The 18,959-nt window shown below is 51.8% G+C and overlaps 1 protein-coding gene across 1 annotated transcript in view; it reads right to left on the bottom strand.

Annotated features, from left to right (window-relative positions):
- SSBP3 (single stranded DNA binding protein 3) overlaps window positions 1-18,959 on the bottom strand; it is a 162,769-nt gene that overhangs the window by 141,327 nt on the left and 2,483 nt on the right. Inside the window, exons 2-5 of the mRNA XM_029945826.1 lie at window positions 18,634-18,710; window positions 18,230-18,302; window positions 17,942-18,003; window positions 15,242-15,326 (exon numbers count right to left, since the gene is read on the bottom strand). Of these exons, the coding sequence (XP_029801686.1) occupies window positions 15,242-15,326; window positions 17,942-18,003; window positions 18,230-18,302; window positions 18,634-18,710 (297 nt within the window). The remainder of the gene's footprint in view (window positions 1-15,241; window positions 15,327-17,941; window positions 18,004-18,229; window positions 18,303-18,633; window positions 18,711-18,959) is intronic.

The raw sequence follows: 18,959 nt of genomic DNA, 5'->3' as shown, positions 1-18,959 counted from the left end.
TCGGGCTCCATGCTGGAGCCTGCTTTGGATTCTGTGTCTCTCTCTTTCTCTCTGCCTCTCCCCTGCTCATACTCTGTCTCTCTCAAAAATAAACAAACATTAAAAAAAATTTTTTTAATAAAAAAATTAACATACCTGGTGCAGCTCCCTAAGCAGGGATACTTTCCCAAGAGCACTGGCTACTTTTCAGCCTCTCATTCTTTCATTCCAGAAATACCTACTGAGCATCCTCTAAGCATCCTTGCCTCAAAGCAGTACTACAAGTGGAGTGCAACCCGTTTTACAGAAGAGGACACAGAGGCTCAATTAAGAAAGTGGCACAGGTTACACTACAAGTAAAAGCCCTAATGGGATTAGAGCCCAGACTGCTTCACGTTCTTTTCCTCACTGTGGTTCCCAAGCATCCCATACAGCTATCAGATGCAAACAGCAAAAATGCTTCCTTTAAAAACTCATCCTGGCTCATCAACAGCTTTAATTTAAATCTTGAAAACCAAAGGCTATTTTAACTGGTGCTTCCCAAATGGATCATGGAAAACTCAGATGGCAAAAAGTAGAGCTTCTGTTCCGTATCAACAACACCATCCAGTGTGGTTCCTGGAAGCACAGGGTTTGGGGTAGTTTTTCCAAGACAGGGAGGATGCCCAACGGGCCAGAAGGAGACAGCAGCCCTCCGGCGGGGAACCCGAGTTTAGAGTTTCAGCCCATAGTCACTGACCACAGGACGGGGGGCAAGGAGAGGCGAGGGCTGGGTGGCCTTCCTGCAGTGGCCCCTGGACCTCTTCTAAGGCCTGAGGCTCCCTGGATAACATGACCACATATGAACTCTCAGGAGCTGGGGGGGGGGGGGGGGGGGGGGGGGGGGGGGGGGGGGGGGGGGGGCGTGGGGAGAAAGGGAGGCAGTGGAGAGGATCCAGGCTGTGTCAGAGTTTAGAAGCAGCTCAGATCTCACCCCCGTTCCCAGGCTGCTCCCAACCCGTAGTCTAGTGTGTGCAGGGAAGGCAATGAGATAGCATCCCCTGAAGAAACGGAATAGAAGGACCTGCTCCATTTTCAAATCAGCTGACTCCATTCATCCTAAACTCTCCGCTGGCTTTTGACACCTCTAAATCCAGCAGCCGGCCCTCCCTTCTGAGCCCATCTTCCCGCCGCGCAAGAAGCCCCTCTGTCTCTGCCCTACCAGAACTCCTGGCTGTGCACACAACCCTTTTCCCACCCACCTGTCCACGCGGCTTCCTCCCTCCCTGCCCTCAGCTCCCCTCAGCCATAAAGCAGAAGCACTGAGCACTTTCACCCCGTCTGTCTGTCGCTCTCACTGGGCTGCCCCGTATATGGGAAAGTCAGATACACTCATCCACGTGTGCCCGCGTCTCCGAGTCCCGTGCAGTCCCCACCATGGTTCCCACACGCAGTCACTTCCTCGCTGGATCGGTCAGCTGCCTGTCGCTTCAGGGGTGCCGGTCAGAAAAGCCCCTTGAGATGAGAGACATGGGGGAGAGCCCTAAAAGAACTCCAACCCACTGATTTGACTCCTTGAAGATAAAATTCAACTTCTCATTTATAGCAAAAACAGGGCTGCCAAACAGGCCAACCATCCCTCAAGAAAGGAAGGATTTCCAGCGAACCCGTCCAATGAAATCCAATGTGGTCTCTTCACTACAATCCCCCTACTCTACAGCAGGCCCCTCTCGGATTATTTTCCTTCAAAAAAAAAAAACACCTCATATATTTACACAAGGAATGTCTTTACTTTTCCAAACCATTCAGAATTAGGGAAAGGGGGGAAAACCACGTCTGTTTCTATTTGAAACTGTCAAAATTAGCATTCAGTAATTAAAAATCACACCCTTTCTCTTAATAACCTAACCAGCATGATACAATCAGGTTCTGCCAACTCTTTAATCTAATTGACTAATTACAGATTTTAATTTAGTCAGTTACTGAACAACTGTTGACAATTTGTTTTCATTAGGGACAGAACAGAATAAATATTTAGGCTTCCAGTCACAAAGACTCCTGCGATCAGTTCTCCACCGTGACCCCAACTTCAGAGCGAGCTTGGGCTCCAGAAACATCCTGAGACACAGGTGCGCACGCGGCCCTCGACCCACTTCTCGGCATGGGCTCCTACGACATACACACACACCTTCTCCCGGGGCCCTCTTAAGGCAGAAGCCTGAAATGTGAGCGGCGGGCCTCCGTCCCCCAAGTGCAGGCAATTCCCCTATTCACACACGTCACTCAAGAAGTGGCAAACACTTAAACGTTGTGAGGAAAAATAAATCCAACGCTACATGTCACCGGCTTTTAAGCAACAAAACAAGTTAACAGTCAAAATAGGTTTATCTGCATTCACCTCACTGGAAAGCAAACTGTCACTGACATCTTTTCTGTGTGGTTGTTTAAAAACATACAGTTACAGGTTTCTACTGAAATGAGCCACTTCTTTCAAAGTGCCTTTTTAACCCACAGTCCCCAACTCCTAAAGTCATCCAAAAGTCTGTGAGTAACAGCAGCATGGCTCAATGGGAGGGATGGGGCCCCAGGTTCGAATCCTAACTCCCTTATTTAATGACTGCATCACCAGTTTCCCTGTTCAAAGAAGGCAACATAAATAGCCTCTGCCTCATAGAGAGTTACGGGGATTAAATGTCATACCCACGCACAGTGCCTGGGCCAGGGTAAGCGTGGGACAAATGCTGGTCACCACTGTTTCAGAAATCGCTTTTGCGTCCCTCGCTGTCCCCATGCTACAGGTTAAGACACCGAGGCCCAGACAGAAGACAATGGCCAAACGAGGGCTCCATGGCTAGCAAGTGGGGCGGTCTGGTTGTGAAAGAGGATTTCTGCCCAGTGATGCATCTCTCCCGCCGCATGTCCGCTTAGAACAGCAGAGAGCACGGTACTTGTTTGGGAGGGAGGGGAGTCTCGGGAGCACCTGCTGGAGATGAGAGCCTTCTACACAGAAGGCTTCGTATGCCCGTTGGGCCACCACTTCTCCCAGTAGGTTCTCCCTACAGGGAAGCTCTGACTGGCCTGCACTGGGAGGAATGACCCAGAGCAAACTCTGCATCTTGACCCTTACTGACTCCTTAGGGGAAAACATGAGGCACCTCCCTCCACAAAACCCAACCCCGGCCATCCCAGGATAAGCCTAGAAGGAGCCTCTCACACTGCGAGGAAAGTGGGGGAAGTGCAAAAGGAAGCCACAGCTTCTCAGCCTGACTCTAACTCTTGAAAACTTTCCTGGAGACTCTGAAGCATGGCTGCTGGTGTTATTTTTTAGGCTCCACAAAAATCAAGTCTACCTCAACTGAAACAGAACCAAAACTCCCAACCTGTTCTGTTGACTAGAGTTCTACCAACCTGGTGTGCTCGCACCGGGTCCCCTGAGCGGCTATGAAGCTCTAATCAGCAACTTTATAGTTCTCGTTTTCCCCACTTCTTCATTAAAATGGTGACTCGACGCATGCAGTCTATTTGCAAATGAAATATTTACAGGCATGGAGGCAGGTGTATGTGAAGAGAAGAGGAAACTCTTCCTTAAAGCAGGCAACCCCAAAGCCATAGATCCTCCTCCCGGTGAGGTCACTGAAAACCAAGTGGGTAGGGCACTCCCGACCCACAGGCAAGGTCTCTGCTTGCCCATCTCCCCGAGGGCCCGCCCCCCACCTACTCCCTGGGCTGGGCGGGGGGCTGTCAGTTCATTAGGCCGCAAAGATGTCAAATCTGGTACTGACTCTTGGGGAGGCAGCGTGGTATGGTAGTGAAGAACGCGTTCATTTTACAGCACTACAGAATCCCTCTACTGCCTCCGTTTCCTCTTCTACAAGATAGGAATGAACACCAAACTTAATAGGTTGGGCTCTCTGGAGTAGCAGAAGAGGTAAAACCTAAAGGGCTCAGGGGCACCTAGGTGGCTCAGTCGGTTAGGCGTCCGACTCTTGATCTCGGCTCACGTCATAATTAGCACAGTTCACGGGATGGAGCCCTGCATCAGGCTCTGTGTAGACAGCACAGAGCCTGCTTGCAATTTTCTATCTATCTCTTTCTCAAAATAAACATTTAAAACATAAACAACCTAAAGGGCTCAGAAGGGGGCCTGACATTCAATTAGCACTCAAACTTGTTCACTGTTTTCAACAGTTCTCACTTCATGAAATGGGAAGAACAGCCCATCCCCTATGTTGCCCCCATTGGACAAGGACTGCATGAGAAAACTTTTCTCAAGGTCTCGGCACACAGTAAATGCTCAATAAACACTAGTTTCCTTCGTTAAGCCATTAACTAATTATTATTAAGCCACAACACCGTGGTTTAGGAAGTTTAGTTACTTCTCCCTCAGCAAGAAACCACCACACCAACCCAAAGGCTCAAGCCCCCCACCCTCATGGAAGATGGTCACTCCCTAAAATCGCGGTGGCCAGACTCCAATGCCATGATTTTCGCCTCATCTCTCTCTTCAAGTTCCCTTTGACAAAGATGCTGCCAGCTAAATAATGCCAAAGAAAGTATGTGGCGACAGTCAACTAGATTTCAGTTCATTTTCTATAGCTTGGGGTCAGAATCGACTGATGCACTCCGGTGATCGAGTTTTCTGCAATTCCCCATTCCACGCATTAGCTCGTTGACAGAAAGCCACTGCGGTATTTAAAGTGGCAGCCATCACAACTAACTCAAATTGTATTGGCTTCCCCGATGCTGAAACGCTCTGCTGAAACCATCAATTGGCCAATTCGGAGACAACGTCGTGGCTGAAATTCCCGGTCAGGCTGTAAAAGCCCCTCCCAAGGCAGCCCACAAGCGTGGGGATGCGCAGCCAGCCGCGCCAGCAGAGCCGGGGCCCGGGCGGCCTCCCGTGACACAAACGGGCTCGGCGAGCTTGGCACCGCCAAGAGGAAGGACCTCCAGGGAGAGGATAACATTTGCTCCTGGAAGCCGGCTAACAGACGGCGAGAAAGGAACGGCGGTGCACACATGCCCAATGCCAGCCCCGCCCGCCAGGCCGCCTGCCCCACTCGGCACAGGCCACGGATGGCCAAAACCACAGGAAGCCCACGGCATCACCCGGAGAAAGCCACAAAATTCCTAACAGGTGGCACAGACGCAGGCGCCGGCCTCCGGAGTCAAGGTTTTCTAAACTCAGTGGCCGCCACCGGAGTCTGGGATCCCTCCAGCCACGGCCTCGCTGCGTTCACGTCCGACTCTAGGCCTCGGTGTCCCCGGTCTGGTAACGGAGAGGTGGCTTCTTAAGACACATTCTGTGAGCTGACAGTCTGTTCACATTCCAGAAAGCCCTCTCGGCAGGCGACCACAACTAACGAACCATTTTCACACGCTCTCACCTGACTTCTAAAAGGCTTGAAAGGCAGATAAATCCAGGCCTTGTCTCCCATCACTGCGTCTCAGATGAGCTAAGGCTCAGCGAGGCCAGAGGACTTCCCCACAGCCATCTGAAAGAATGAGAACTTGAACTCTGGTCATCCAAGTCCAAATCCTGGGTACCGTCCATGACTCTGCTCTGGCCTCCACCGCCAGCACAGAGCCGGGTCTGCGGCAGACGCCCGGGAATAACCGCCCGCCATCCGCCGCCCTCCCTGTCCAGTCGGCAAAGCCACGCTGCGTCTCTCCCAAGAGCTCACAAAGCTGCAGCCAGCATCCCCGGCTCGGGGGAGGTCTGCCACCTCAGGCCTGCTTTCTCAAATGGCCTTTTGTGACGGGGAGAGAAGGATCAGAGGAAAACCTCAGAGAGGGGCCCCAGGGAGCAGCCGTGCTTCTTAAGGTCAGAGGACTGTGAAACAAGTGAAATGTCAGGCGCTTCACCCAAACACACAAAGAGCGGGAGACACAAAGCCTGCCTCGGGAGCTGTGCAAACAGCTGTCACCGGGAGGGGACAGAGAATTTTGGATGCTGGGCCAACCTGGGTCGGAAAGGACGCCCTGAGACCTGTTCTCAAGACTCTTGCCGTAGCCTGAGCCCTGCCGGTGTTCAGACAACACCCTCCACGGCGGGCCGGGACCCCACCTGAACCACAGACCCCGAGGAGGGAAGGCAGAGGGAGCTGCCCCACGGCTGGCCGACAGGGACAGGCTGCACACGTCAGGAGGGAGCTACTGCTCATTCAGCCCTTGGCAAGCACCTGCCGGGCACCTTCCTCACGTTCTCTGCACGAAGAACATGGCAGCAAACACCAATGGCAGCCACCAAGTGAGCCACCGGGCAACACGAGGGAAACAATTCTCAAGAGCCCCCAGAGGCAGGACTATTTCCCTCCTTATTACAGATCTGGAAACTGAGTTAGCAATCGTTTTGGCCACATAACTGAAGTCACCTGTGGGTCCCAAGATTCCATCTCAGCCCTCTCTGGGCTAGCGGCTTTCCAAGTTCAGACTGAGACCCACAAGGAGGCAGATTTTACTTCGCAAACCCAGGACACAACATGTATTTACGGACACACATAAATCACTGAAAACAGACGGTTCCCCCAAACAACACTTCATGCTTCCTCTGTGTGATACAGTTGTTTCATTTTTTGTAATTGCCAGTCATGACCCACTAAGTTGATTTCCCAAGGCACTAATGGGTCACAACTCACAGTTTGCAAAACAATGTGTTACCATGTGCCACTTGTCCATCTCCATTAAAACGTGTATTTAACACGCTTGATCCCAGGGCAGGGATCAGACCTTTCTCACTTCTCAAGGCCCTGGAGTCTAGCTCACCAATCTCGGGATTTAGTCAAGACTCTGCAACTGGCCCCGGGAGTGGGGGTGGCGCAAACAGGGTGAAGATAAGAGCCCCTGCCCTCAAGAGCTTTTCATCTAGCAGTTGGGAAGAGAGGAGACACAACCTTGACCCAAATCATTCTCCTGCCAGGCAGCAAGTAGCAAGTGAATAAGGACACAGAGTTCCTGGGGAAAGAAAAAAAAAGGAGGGGGTGTCCCCAGTGGGGGTGGTCCTGGCAGGTCTGGGGGAGACAGCCACATTCCTGGCTGGCATCTGTTCGACAGAGGGGCCAGTGGGCTGGGGAGCAAAACCACTGTCTTGGGTGGTACCAAGCAGGGACCACAAAATGGGTTAGAGGGGGCAGGGGAACGTTCCACACTCCTAGATCAAGAGAAGTGGCCAGCAGAGGAGAAACCGAACACTGATCGAACAACGCACGGAGTGCCCGTGAATGTCGTCTCACTTCATCCTCCCTCCAAATGCCCAAGGGCGCTTGAAGAAGATGGATTCAAAGCCACAGATCCAGAGCACTAATCAACAGGTAAGGCAGCCAAGGATGGTTCGTGTCCACAGGCATACACCTCTCACACCCAAGACCATTCCTTTTGGCCACGAGAAAGCCAGGATCCACACAAGGCCCAAGGGAGGTCACAATAGCACGGGTTTACCTGGCGCTGAGGCCGTGCCAGGCCCCATTACATATGTGGACAAGTGCAAGCACATACGCTCATTCGATCCTCAGGACAGCCTGATGAGGCGGGTTTACTTCATCAACCCCATTCTCTACCAGAGGAAACAGAGACACAGAGAGGCCGATGAAAGTGCCAGAGTTTGCACAGAGTGTAAGCACAGCAAGGCAGCACAAGGCAAAGGAAAATCTCCCGGATCCTGACTGGGTTTGTAGGTTTGAGACCTACTGGTGACCTCAGGTGGGGCATCTGTCCTCTCCCGATCTCAGGTTACCTATCAGTAAGACGCCTAGTGACCTCCAGTTCCATCACCTACGATCCTGCTAGGTACGTAAATGCGTTTCCTGGCCGCCACCGAGGGTGGGACCGCTTACCTTCTCCCACCATCTGTCCTGATGGCATCCCGGTCTCTCTCAGAAGACCAAGGTCACTCTGCCCAAAGCTTTCTAAGCACTTATCACATCCAGGGCCACATCTGTCTTCAACTAAACAGTGAGGAGAGCAAACGCACTCAGAATTCAACTGGATCAACACTGCATAACTCAGCAGTGTCTTCTCCTCCCAGCCTGGGAGCCAAGCGACCAACGCCTCACTCAGGCTCCGCAGTTAGTCGGAAGAGACAGCAGCCAACGTACCAGCGCTGGCTTCCCAAGGACCTGCCCTGGCGACACAACCCTCCCAAGCTCACGTCCTAAGGCCCCTCTTTGGGACTCCTTGCTCAGTCAAAAACTCAAGCAAGGCCCAAGGCAGGGAAGGGCAGGATTCGTACCCAAGGCGAGGACCAGACCCCAACTTAGCGCTTTCAATGCTGCTCATCCCCATAAGCACCTACACAGCACATTATGGCACAACTGACCGCCCTCGACAGGTTTCCAGGCCTTTCCCTTCCCCACGCCATGGTGGGATGAGCAAGGACGACCCTTGTGCCTGTTTCAGTCAGGAAGGATCCAAGGCTACTCGTGGTCACGAGGGGTGTGGAGCCAAAATTTGAACCCAGATTTCTGCCGATGCGAAGCTGCAAGCCCCCTCTGGCTCCTACCATTTCACTCTGCAGGACTGGGACGGGACGCCTCTGCCCAACACAGATAAGGGGCACCACCGTCTCAGCGGAGCGTTTATCGGTGCCAGCTTGTGGCAGGACTGCCCACTCTGCCCCTTGCAGGGGTGTGGGAATGAGACAAGACGGCTGGTGTGGAGGGAAAGACTCCGTGACACATTAGGGAAGCCCAGGCACTGGAGGGCATTACTGCGAAATTCAAGCGTCCAGGTCCCTCAGTCAGCGTGCTCTCCCAGAAAAAGATGCCATTGTCTCCATCACAGTAAAAGTTTTAAGGGGAGAAAAAAACCTTAGGGCTGCAAAGAGAAAGGAGACAAACTCACCAAGCAAGAGCCACAGAGAAACAAACGTTTCACGCAGGTGATCACTGTTCAGTCTCAAAACAACCACGCAAAGGGACCACCACTTGCCCACTCTACAGATGAGAAAACTGAGGCTCTGAAACTCTACCCCACCGAGAAATGACAGTGAAGGCTGGAACTCGGATATGCAACCCAGCCACCAGACAGGGCCCAAGCCCTTACAAATCCAGAGGACTCAAGACCCGGAAAAAGAAAAGTGTAACACAGGACAGAAACATTTCTAAAACGCATCTCACCAAGGCTACAGAAAACCCCATTACCCTGGCGAATCAAAAACAAACAATCGTTATTGTCTATTTGCTGTAAGCTCCTAGCAACGTGTATTAAAGAAGTTTATGTGAATCATCTAATGCACTTGTGCCGTGGTCAGAATTATTACCAAGCTAAAAAAGATTAATTTTTCTAAATACTCTAAACCCTAGACACCATTATAAAGGCTATAGCTAGTGTAACATTTCTGTTATCTTGGCCGACAGGCCCTCAAGCGCACACATCTGCCTCTTAAGGCTTAAACACACACACACACACACACACACACACACACGCACGCAGGAAGGTCGAGGGAAGGGGGCGAGACAGCTCTGGCCTGATGTCTCCACCAGAGAACCCGCTTCCCTTGGAAAATTAAGACAGCCTAAGGGACACCGCGAGGAGAGCTGGGTGTCTCCAGCCCCTTCGGAGCAGTGGCTGCCGCAGAACTAACTCTAGGTCCAAGTTTGCAAATGCTTAGCTAACAAAGATGGCATTATGCAAAGACATGCACACGGCCGGTCTTGGAGTTCAAATGAAGTGACCACTGCCAAAAACTTTGTTTGGGTCCCTGCCACTCTACTCCCACCCCTGCCCTGGCCCCACCTCCTGCCATGAAATAAAGGGCAAGGATTTGCAATTTGGGGTCTTGCCGCCACTTGAAACCCATTAAGGTGGCCGCACAGCCTGGGCTCTGGCAAAATGCAATTCCAGTTACTCATTTAGTGTTTAATTAGCTAACGATGGAGGAGTCTGGCAGCCTCTGGGGTTAGAGGAATTGCAGCAAATGGGGTGGGAGCCCCAAGAAGGGATGCAACACAAAGTCGAAGCTCCAAGGCGAGCGGGGAGAGTAATAACTGTGTGTTATGTTTTGTCTTTTTTAATCTGCCACACAAGGGCACCAAGGGTCAGAGCCAAAGGCAACTGCTGTGAACTTGCCAGGACCTCTGGGCAGATGGCTAGGCTGGCTCATCTCTGGGAGAGCACTCCCCAGCTCCTCAGCCCTCCCATTCTGCCCGCACTGCCGTCCTCTCGTGCCCCTGCCCCCAAAGGGTTCTGACAGGCGTGGACACTCCCTGCCTGGCAGGAACCCCAGCTCAGCACATCCAAGGAGAGCCCTCTCAAATATCACTTTGCTATTTCAAACCCACCAAGGACGCTGGACCCCTGCCACAGAGCCACAAATACCTCAGCTCCCGTCCACGCCTAGGCCTCTGGGGCACTTTCCTAATCCCACCCCACCCCCGCCCCCTCCCACCCTCCACTGCCTGGACACCGAGGCTCCCAGCTGGCCGCCAGGGGGTCAGCAAAGTCCTGCTGCAGGCACAGGGGTAAGGGAGCCAGCCCCGCCGAATCCGGGGCTCCCAATGGCAGAGCAGAAAGGGACCTCAGGTCTTCAGAACAGGGAAACTGAGGCTCCACACTTGCCAAGGTCAGGGGATTCCGTGTCCAGTACACTCCCCAAGTTCTCCACTGGGAATCATAGAGGGGCTGGGGTTAGAGGCAGCAGTCCATGCACCTCCCAAAACCAGGCACAAAGTCTCCTTTGTGGGGACGCATGTATTTTCTGGAAGGAAAGGCCAGAGCTTTTATCACATTTTCCCTGCCAAAAGAGCCACTGTACCATAACAAACTCCCTTCCCGAGCTCCAGTCCCACCTCTGCCAGTGACTCTGCAATTTACCTCCCAGGGGTTTCAGTCTCTCTGCTGGATGCGCTTCTTCAGTGACTATATATGGGCACACTCGGGGTCAAATGCAAACACGTTCCCTCCATTGAGCAGGAACTCTGTATCCAACAAGCGCTGTCCAAAAGCTGAGTAAAACTTGAAAGACTAACACCTAGTCCCAGCTCTGCCCCCCAGCTACATGCCCTTGGACAAACTATCTCAACTTCAGGCCCTGGTTTTCTCATCTGTGAAATGGGGATGAGATTTAAGACTAACACCTGGCCAATAAGGCCCCTGCGAGGCCAAACCACAAGCATGCGCTGAAGAAGCATTGTAAGAGCTGCGGTCACGTGAGTGGCACAAGGAGACACCACTGCTTTCTAATACCTTCAGTCAGAAGCCACCTCCGGGCCCCGTCTACTCCACTCATTTCCTGCTACCGAGAAGAAAACACACCACTCATTAGCCACCATAAGGAGGGAAAGGGATGCTGGTAGCCAAGAAGGCACCAGAGACCCTTGATTCTAGCACACACACCCCCAGACCCTGGAGGAGAGCCAAGTGGAAAAGGCAGCCAGGACACCCTTGAGTCCAAAGTAAGAGACACAAGTAGCACTGGGAGTGTCCACTCCACAAAAGGAGATCAGGATGCAGACAACAGCATGTAAGAGCACCCAATGGCACCCAAGGACACTCATCAATACTCTGAGACCCATGCTCTCTCTAGCTGGGAGAGGAAGCCACAGCAGAGTCCCCCTGAGCCTCCTCCCAGGGCCTCAGGGCTGTTCTGGCTCAAGGCTAACCAGTTTCTCAGAAAAGTCCACTGGTGAACCAAATGTCCTAAGGCTCCACATTGCATGTGGTCAACATGGGGGCACTCAGGCTTACAGATAAGGTGTCAGGTATGTGGGGGGAAAAGAGCGGGGAGAAACAGACTGTGACTCAAACAAAAACTCACCAATTCAAAGAAAATTTAAACCCCCTCCCCCCTGAGTCACCTAGTTCATTCCAGGTCCTACAGGCTGGCCTTGACCTGCGAAGAGCCGTCAAGGACCCCAGGCCCACTGTCAAGAAGGGGAGACAATGTGACAGGAACACAAAGTCATTTCCCTAAGAGAGTGGAGACCAGGATCTTCCCAGTCGAGGTCTCTTCCAAAGGTGCCTTCTAGCCCTGCAGCAGCCGGGCACTCCCTCCTCACCCCGGCCCCTCACCAAGGCCCGGGCAGGTACCTGAGCTGACAGGCTCCCTCACACACCACGGGGATCTCTGAATCATCTTCATTGAAAACGGAAGGCCATTTGCTGCACACTTTTTTACAAGATGCAAGGTAACGAGCTGATGCACATTAGAGGCACCCGGCTCAAGCTCACCCCACAAAAGTGAAGTCCCCAAAAGAACATCGTCCAATATTCCATTGGCTGTTCCAGGCCAGGCTACTTGGGGACCCCAAATTACCTAGTTTTTCTTACCCATAGTTCCTTAACCCCTTCCTTCAGTTAGCATGCACACCTACTATGTGCAAGGTATTGTGGGAGCTCTACAGATGAATAGCTCTGTGTATGAATGAACGGTCTCTGGCGTGGAAAAAATTAACAAGCTGTGGTTGGAAAGACAACTCTGAATGAGTAGTCAGAAGAGGAGCAAACCAGACACGTGCCGCGGACGTGAAGGGCTGAGCCTTGCGAGTGTTGGGAGCACCGATGCTGGAGTCAGTTACGGGCTGTGTTTGGACCCTCCAGCTGCGAATGGGCCTCTCTGGGCCTCAGGCTCCTCATCTGCAAAATGGAGGGAACAACTCCTCCTCTCACCCGGCCCCTGGCAGCCTGAAATGAGACTGAACCAAAGCACTCAGCACAGGGGCCCAGCCCAAGGAAGGCTGCCAGTAAGGCCCCGTATAGATGGTTTCTGTGGGCAATGAGATGGAGTGATCCGTGCGCAGAAAACGATCGTCAAAGTTATTATCAAAGTCCACAGAGAAGTTAAAAGATGGACAGGATCTGAATGGATAGGAGACACATGCACTGCAGACTAGAGGAAGGAAGAGAGAGAGAGACCACGGCAATAATTCTGGCAAGAAGGAATGAGGGCTAACTAGATGGTAGCCATGGGAATAGAGAGAACACATGAAGATTTGAGAAGGCCAGCAAGAAAAGAGTTCCTTTTCTAAATTTTCTTAAATTTCTCTTAATTTTCCAGTTGCTTCTCTGTCACCCCTGCAACCTTAAGCCACCCCTTAACGTCTTCACAATACACATGTTCCCTCCCCATGGCCCGCTCCTCCCACACAACCTGCCTCTCAGGCCAATGAAACCAAGTGGATTCCAACCTAGGAAAGAAAAAGAGTTTCAACCCCAAAAATCTGTGAACCCTGGCCCTCAATCAGCGTGACTTTAATGCTTGGTAGCATGTCCGTGCCAACTTCGCCGCGTTAATTCTGCCACTATTCCTTAATTATCAAAAGCAAACCCACGCAAGCTTTCACTGACATCCATATTTGTTTCAAGATGGCAGACCAAATCACAAATTGCCAGAACCTCACATCCTTTACTAGAGCACCAAACGTAGGTAAAAATTGTTCATTTCTGGGGCATCTGGGTGGCTCAGTCGGCTGAGCATCCGACTTCAGCTCAGGTCATGATCCCAAGGTTCCTGAGTTCGAGCCCCGCATTGGGCTCGCTGCTGCCACCACAGAGCCTGCTTCGGATCCTCTGTGTTCTCACTGCCCCCCCCAACCCCCCCGCCTCGCCCCTGCCCCCCTCACCCCGGCTCATATGCTCTCTCAAAAATAAACAAACATTTAAAAAAGTAACTTCTCTCAAGGCTTGCAAAAGACAGCATAGAAATCCTTTACTGAGAGATTTACATTTGACATAGGTTCATTCACCTCTCCAACTCTTAAAAATGAAATCATTTGCATAGCAAAGATTGGCCACACAAGAATCAGCTCTCCATAAGTTTAGGGGGAAAAAAGAGAAAAAGTAAGACTTTTACTAAGTAGAAAGATCAAATTCACTCTTTTTATATGGCTAATGCACCTTCTGGCCTCCTCACCCAGCCTCCAGCTCAGGAAACCCTATGATCGTCACCACGGATTTTCCCAGAAGAACCACATCAGAAGAGAACCAGTCACCCTCACCTTCTACTACTAAAAGTTTACCAGGCCATAAGTACCATTCACCAGCTTCTCTTTTTCAGCCCTGGAAAGGATACATGAACTGGTCAATTTCCTCGGTATTCTGTTCCAAAAGCATTAATTTTTCAGTCCTAACAAAATCTCATCACACTAAATATTCTTAACACCAGCAAGCCTTCAGCTGAGTCTCTGACTCCCCGGATTATAGGAGAAATCTTCACCATAAAGGTACTCATGATAACGGTCATGATTTGACCATTCATGAGACGCAACCTAGGTTCTAGTGTCTTAAGTCAGTTTCGACCTTGTGCACACAGTGGGCACACGTGGCCTGGCCAAGCGTGTGGGCCTTGAGGACGTTCAAGAAACCAACTCAAACACTCTAGAGCTCAGAGACCATTCCTACCCACCTCACGAAAAAGCGCGAGATCACACCAACCACCTCTTATCTGCTTGTGTGTGCACTCCCCCCACACACACCATCTACCAGGCCAATGGGAAGCAAAAACTGGAAGGAGGCACGGGAAGAATTGCAGACACTTCCCCTTCTATCTCCCACCTCCCCAAGCTCGTGTTTCATCTAATCATAAATTCTGACTCCAACCCATGTTTGGAGTCCAGTATTTTTTTTTTTGAGGGGGACTGCCACAGGAGATGGATATGCGGTAGACATCATTCTTATAAGCATTTAATAAATCTTAAGAAACTCATTCAGGTAGAGGATGAATGATAGCGGAGCAAGGGCTATGATGTGATGAAATTAACTATCTTAACAAGAACATTCTGAACACGAGACTGCGAGCAGACAAGGACCTCAGAGCATACATGGTCTTAGTGGACAAAACACGAGCCCCCCAACACACACACACACACACACACACACACACACACACGCACACAAAACCCAAAACAGAATTTAAAAGATTGCTTCCTGGAAGGGAATGTAAGAGTCCGTTTCACCAACTCTCACTCGAACTCCCAACACACAAGTTTCATAGTTGCTTTTCTGTCATGGTGGTGGTACATTTTTTAATTAAACCAACACCAAGGAGGCTCAGTCTCTTCCCTGCTAACTGTCCACTCTGAACATAAAGCTCACATTGGCTGAGCCCTGATCCATGCCATTCAATTCTCCAAATAGGCATCTCCACTCTTTTGCATAATTACAACATTATGAAACACTGTTCACCAAGTTAGAACGGGGCAGGGGCAGCAGGGAAGTGGGCAGAACAAAAAGAAAAGCGAGGAGAAAACAAAGACCACTGCCAATTGGCTGCATATTTGCTTCTGGTACTAGAGAAGTTAGAGCTCTCCAACCCCGTAATTATTGCCAGGATTAAAAATTTGTTACTCACGTAATCATGAAAGGCTTTTGCTTCACTCGAATGTTCACAAGTGTCTCGCCTTTCAGGAGCTGCACAGTAAAGGTCCCAAAATACGCTGCGAATCGAAAAATAAAATAAGATCAGGTTACTAATTATTGCTTGTGTCCCAACGACAAGGGCACAACATTAGATGCGAACCCCGCCAGGTCTCCCAAAGGCTCGATCCCACACCTCCAGCCTTTATTGAGCAAACTCAGGCTTGGAAACAAAATGGACTGACCTCTTCTGGCAAGCCAGACATTTGTAGTAAGAGTGTCAGTTCTCATCTATCAGGCGCCTACTACGTGGCGGATGCCTCACACCCACAACACTGCCTGTAACTACCGCAGTGTTACGAGGTGGGTGACTTTACCCCTACTTTATAGACAGGGCGCCTGAAGTTTGGACAGATTAGTACAACCCGTCCATGGGTACCCAGAATCCATGCCTCCTCTTTCATCTGTATTCCTTTTACCTACCCCCTTTCCAACCTAAACGGCTACATTTCATAAAAAGTTTAAACTGTCAAAGTCAGGACTATGATTCATATGTGTAGCAATCTGGGTGACTGGCAAGAAAGGAAACCTACAGGTTCTTAATCCCAGAGCCCAGAGCCCACACCCCCGCCCCTCCCATCTCACCCCAACTCCCATCCAGGCCCTCCCCCAAGGAATTCTTATGCAAGAACCATTCCCCCACTCAAAGAATGCATATCAATTAGCCAAAGTAGAGGTTAAGGACAACCAAGTATCTTGTCCTTTCATGTTGAAATAGCCCTCCTCAGAAAGGCACCAGTCCACCCATCCAGCAAGGGGGGGGGGGGGGGCGGGGAATGGTGGGGGAGAGAGTCCTAGATGTCTCTGCCTCAATCCCCTCCAAGATTTGGTATGGGCACTCTAACACTCTGTAGGACCTGAGAACAGACATACAAGTCAGAGTCAGCCACTAAAACCTTATACAAACACCAGTATTTGGTATTGGTAAGGGGGCTCTGGGTTAGGAGCCTAAGGCCCAGGGCTGGGCACCAACTTGAAGAACCGGGTCCCAGAGCCTAAGTCTGACTCGTGCGCTGGGGCTCCAGTCCCCATCACAAACAGCCAGCTCTGCCAGTGTCATCAGAGGATCCTTCAAGGTGTGTGAATCCCGTGGCCTGACCCTCTCTGAATCAGGGCCACCGCTTCCTCCCACAGGAGCGCAGTCATCTGCTCAGTGTCAAGTAGCACGAGGCAACTTTTAACTAACAAGACCACGGCTGCTCAGAGCCACCACTGCTCTCCACGTTCCTGGGGGTTCCTGGGGCTGAGAGGAGGCTGGAGAACACTGGGCTGGGGAGGGGGGGGGCTTCAGACAGAATAAGAGAATCAGGGACTCCTAGCAGCTGCAAAGGAAGGCTCACAAACATGCCTTTCGGTCCCCTGAAGCTGCATACATTTAACTCCCCTGCACACGGAAGACTTCTAATTCTAAAAACTCCGCAGCCCCTCCTCAGAAACTTCTACTCACACGCCCAAGATCCTGCAAAATTCACGATGGTCAGACACACCAACCCCGCTTACACACTGCTCTCCAAAAACCACCACAGAGAACCCATCACCCACTCCTACAGGTTGAACCCTTACGCCACAGCCCTGCAGTTCCAGAGGCGGGCAGAAGTAATTAAAAACTCATTTTCTCTGCGCAAGTTAGAACAGACACTTCATCCCCCCCGCATTTCGATTCAAAGAGACCTGAAAGAGTGGCCCGAACAGGGGGTCAGGCAAACGTGCTAAGATCCCAAGACGTGGCACTGGGATCCTTCTGAACTCCATCGAAAATATCAAAAGCCACTCTGCTTTCTTGTCCTTTTCAAAAGGATGTCAAAGACTCCACCAATCGGTCCGCAAAACATCCAGGTCTTACACTCACAGCAACTCACTCCTGCTGACCCCTAAGCCTTCCTCCTGCCTGCTGCAAACTGACAGGGAGACCACACCTGCCGTGGTCCTACCCCGAGGGCCCCAGGAAAGGGTCACAAATAAGGGAGAGCCAGGAAACTGCACGCACTCTGAGAGGTCAACAATAACAATAACCAGTTAAGGTTCTTGCTAAAATGAAACTTTGTGGCTTTAGGGATGCTGGGGTTGGGGGGAGGGCCCACAGAGGAGAGGAAGGTCCAGTCAGTCTGAATCAGTATCTTTAAAGGAAGTGGCAGCCCCTTCGTGTTTTTCCCAGCGTGCCTGGGAAAGGCCCCAGTAGATCTGCTCTCTCAAGGTTTTGAGCTTGCAGAAAAGGAAAGGACAGGCCAGTTGTAACACAGACCTGGTATCCTCTCCACCCTGCCCCACCCCCACTCCCTCTAATTAAAGCAGCATGCAGCATTGACAAAAATCCTTCAAGGTTTTCTCAAGCCTCTGCCTGGTTCCCCCAGAGAGAGACAGAAAAGTAAAAGAGTTTCTGTACAAACACTAAGAACGATTTAATCGGTCCTCAATAGGAGGAGACAGAGGAGGCACAAACTTCAGGCACCGCCTCTCCTGCCCTTTTCCTTCTTCACCAGTCCTGCCTAGTCTGAGTGCCCGCAGGTGCCCTGTTCTGTGCCAAGACAGAGGGCTAAGGCATGGGGGTCTGTTTCCAGGCCTCCCGTCTTTGTTCACTAGGATCCTGGGCTCAGAACAAAACAAACACACACACAAAACTATCACACAAACTTACCACCACCACGAGTGCAAAAACCCAGGCGGTTCTCCCAACGTGATGTTTTTTTCCCATCGAATCTAGAAAGCAGAGAGCAGAGACCACTTAGAGAAGCAGAGAGGAAGGGGGGGCTGGGGGCTTCCCAGAGCCTAAAGGCTGTGAAGACCAACTAACAATAAATGCCAAAAGGTGATAAAAATTCAAAATGGTGGCCACAGTGGCTGGTCCTGAAAACAAAGGCTCTAAGAATAGTGGGGAAGAGGGGGTGTCCAGAAATTGGATGATGGCGGAGGAAGTCCCACTCACCTCTGACAAGAAGGTCTGTGCAGATTTCTGTGCTCCTACGTGCAGTAAATATTCGTAGACGTATAAAGCTAACCTGCAAAGTGGGCAGGGGGCACAGAAAGAGAGGGAAGGCGTCAGATCACAAGGGGCGCTCGCTTCTGGACCTTGCCAGCCGGCCTCCAGCCCTGTCTGCACTGTCCCATTGTGGCCCCAACCAGAGGTGAGCAGCTAGCTCAGCCCTGCCCCGGGGGCGCCGATGGAAGCAGTTAGGGGGTGGGTACCAGGGGACGCGTAGCCTCGAGCCGTGAGGGCTGGAGAGCAGTCCCCAAACTTGAACTTCCAACTAGCATTGGGGCCAAAACCCCCTAGATCTCTCAAACTCACAACCTCCCGACCCCAGAGCCTCCCTTCTTTTCCCGACCCACTCGTTGCCACCGCCACCCTCTCCGCAGCTGAGGGTCCGGGGAGACTCAGTCCCGGACTCCGGGGTGATCAGTGCGCTCTGGAGAGGGCAGCAAAGCGCCACCCTCACCACCTCCCCCCCAAGCAACTGTCCCCCAAGCCCAGGGCCAAGCTGGCGCCGCCGTCTCTGCCCAGCGCGGCGCCCGGGAGGGCGCGGGGCGGGCGGCGAGGCAGAGGGCAGGGAAGGGAGAGGGCTCCCGGCCGAACAAAGCCCCCGGCACACACTCCTCACACCGCGGGCGGACAAAAGGAGCCTTCGGGGCTGCAGAAGCCACGCGCCCCCTGCCCG

Source organism: Suricata suricatta, chromosome 8 (genome assembly GCF_006229205.1).
Source record: "Suricata suricatta isolate VVHF042 chromosome 8, meerkat_22Aug2017_6uvM2_HiC, whole genome shotgun sequence".
Lineage (NCBI taxonomy): Eukaryota > Metazoa > Chordata > Mammalia > Carnivora > Herpestidae > Suricata > Suricata suricatta.
The sequence above is the reverse complement of the archived record's forward strand: the minus strand, read 5'-3'. Positions and strand labels throughout refer to the sequence as shown.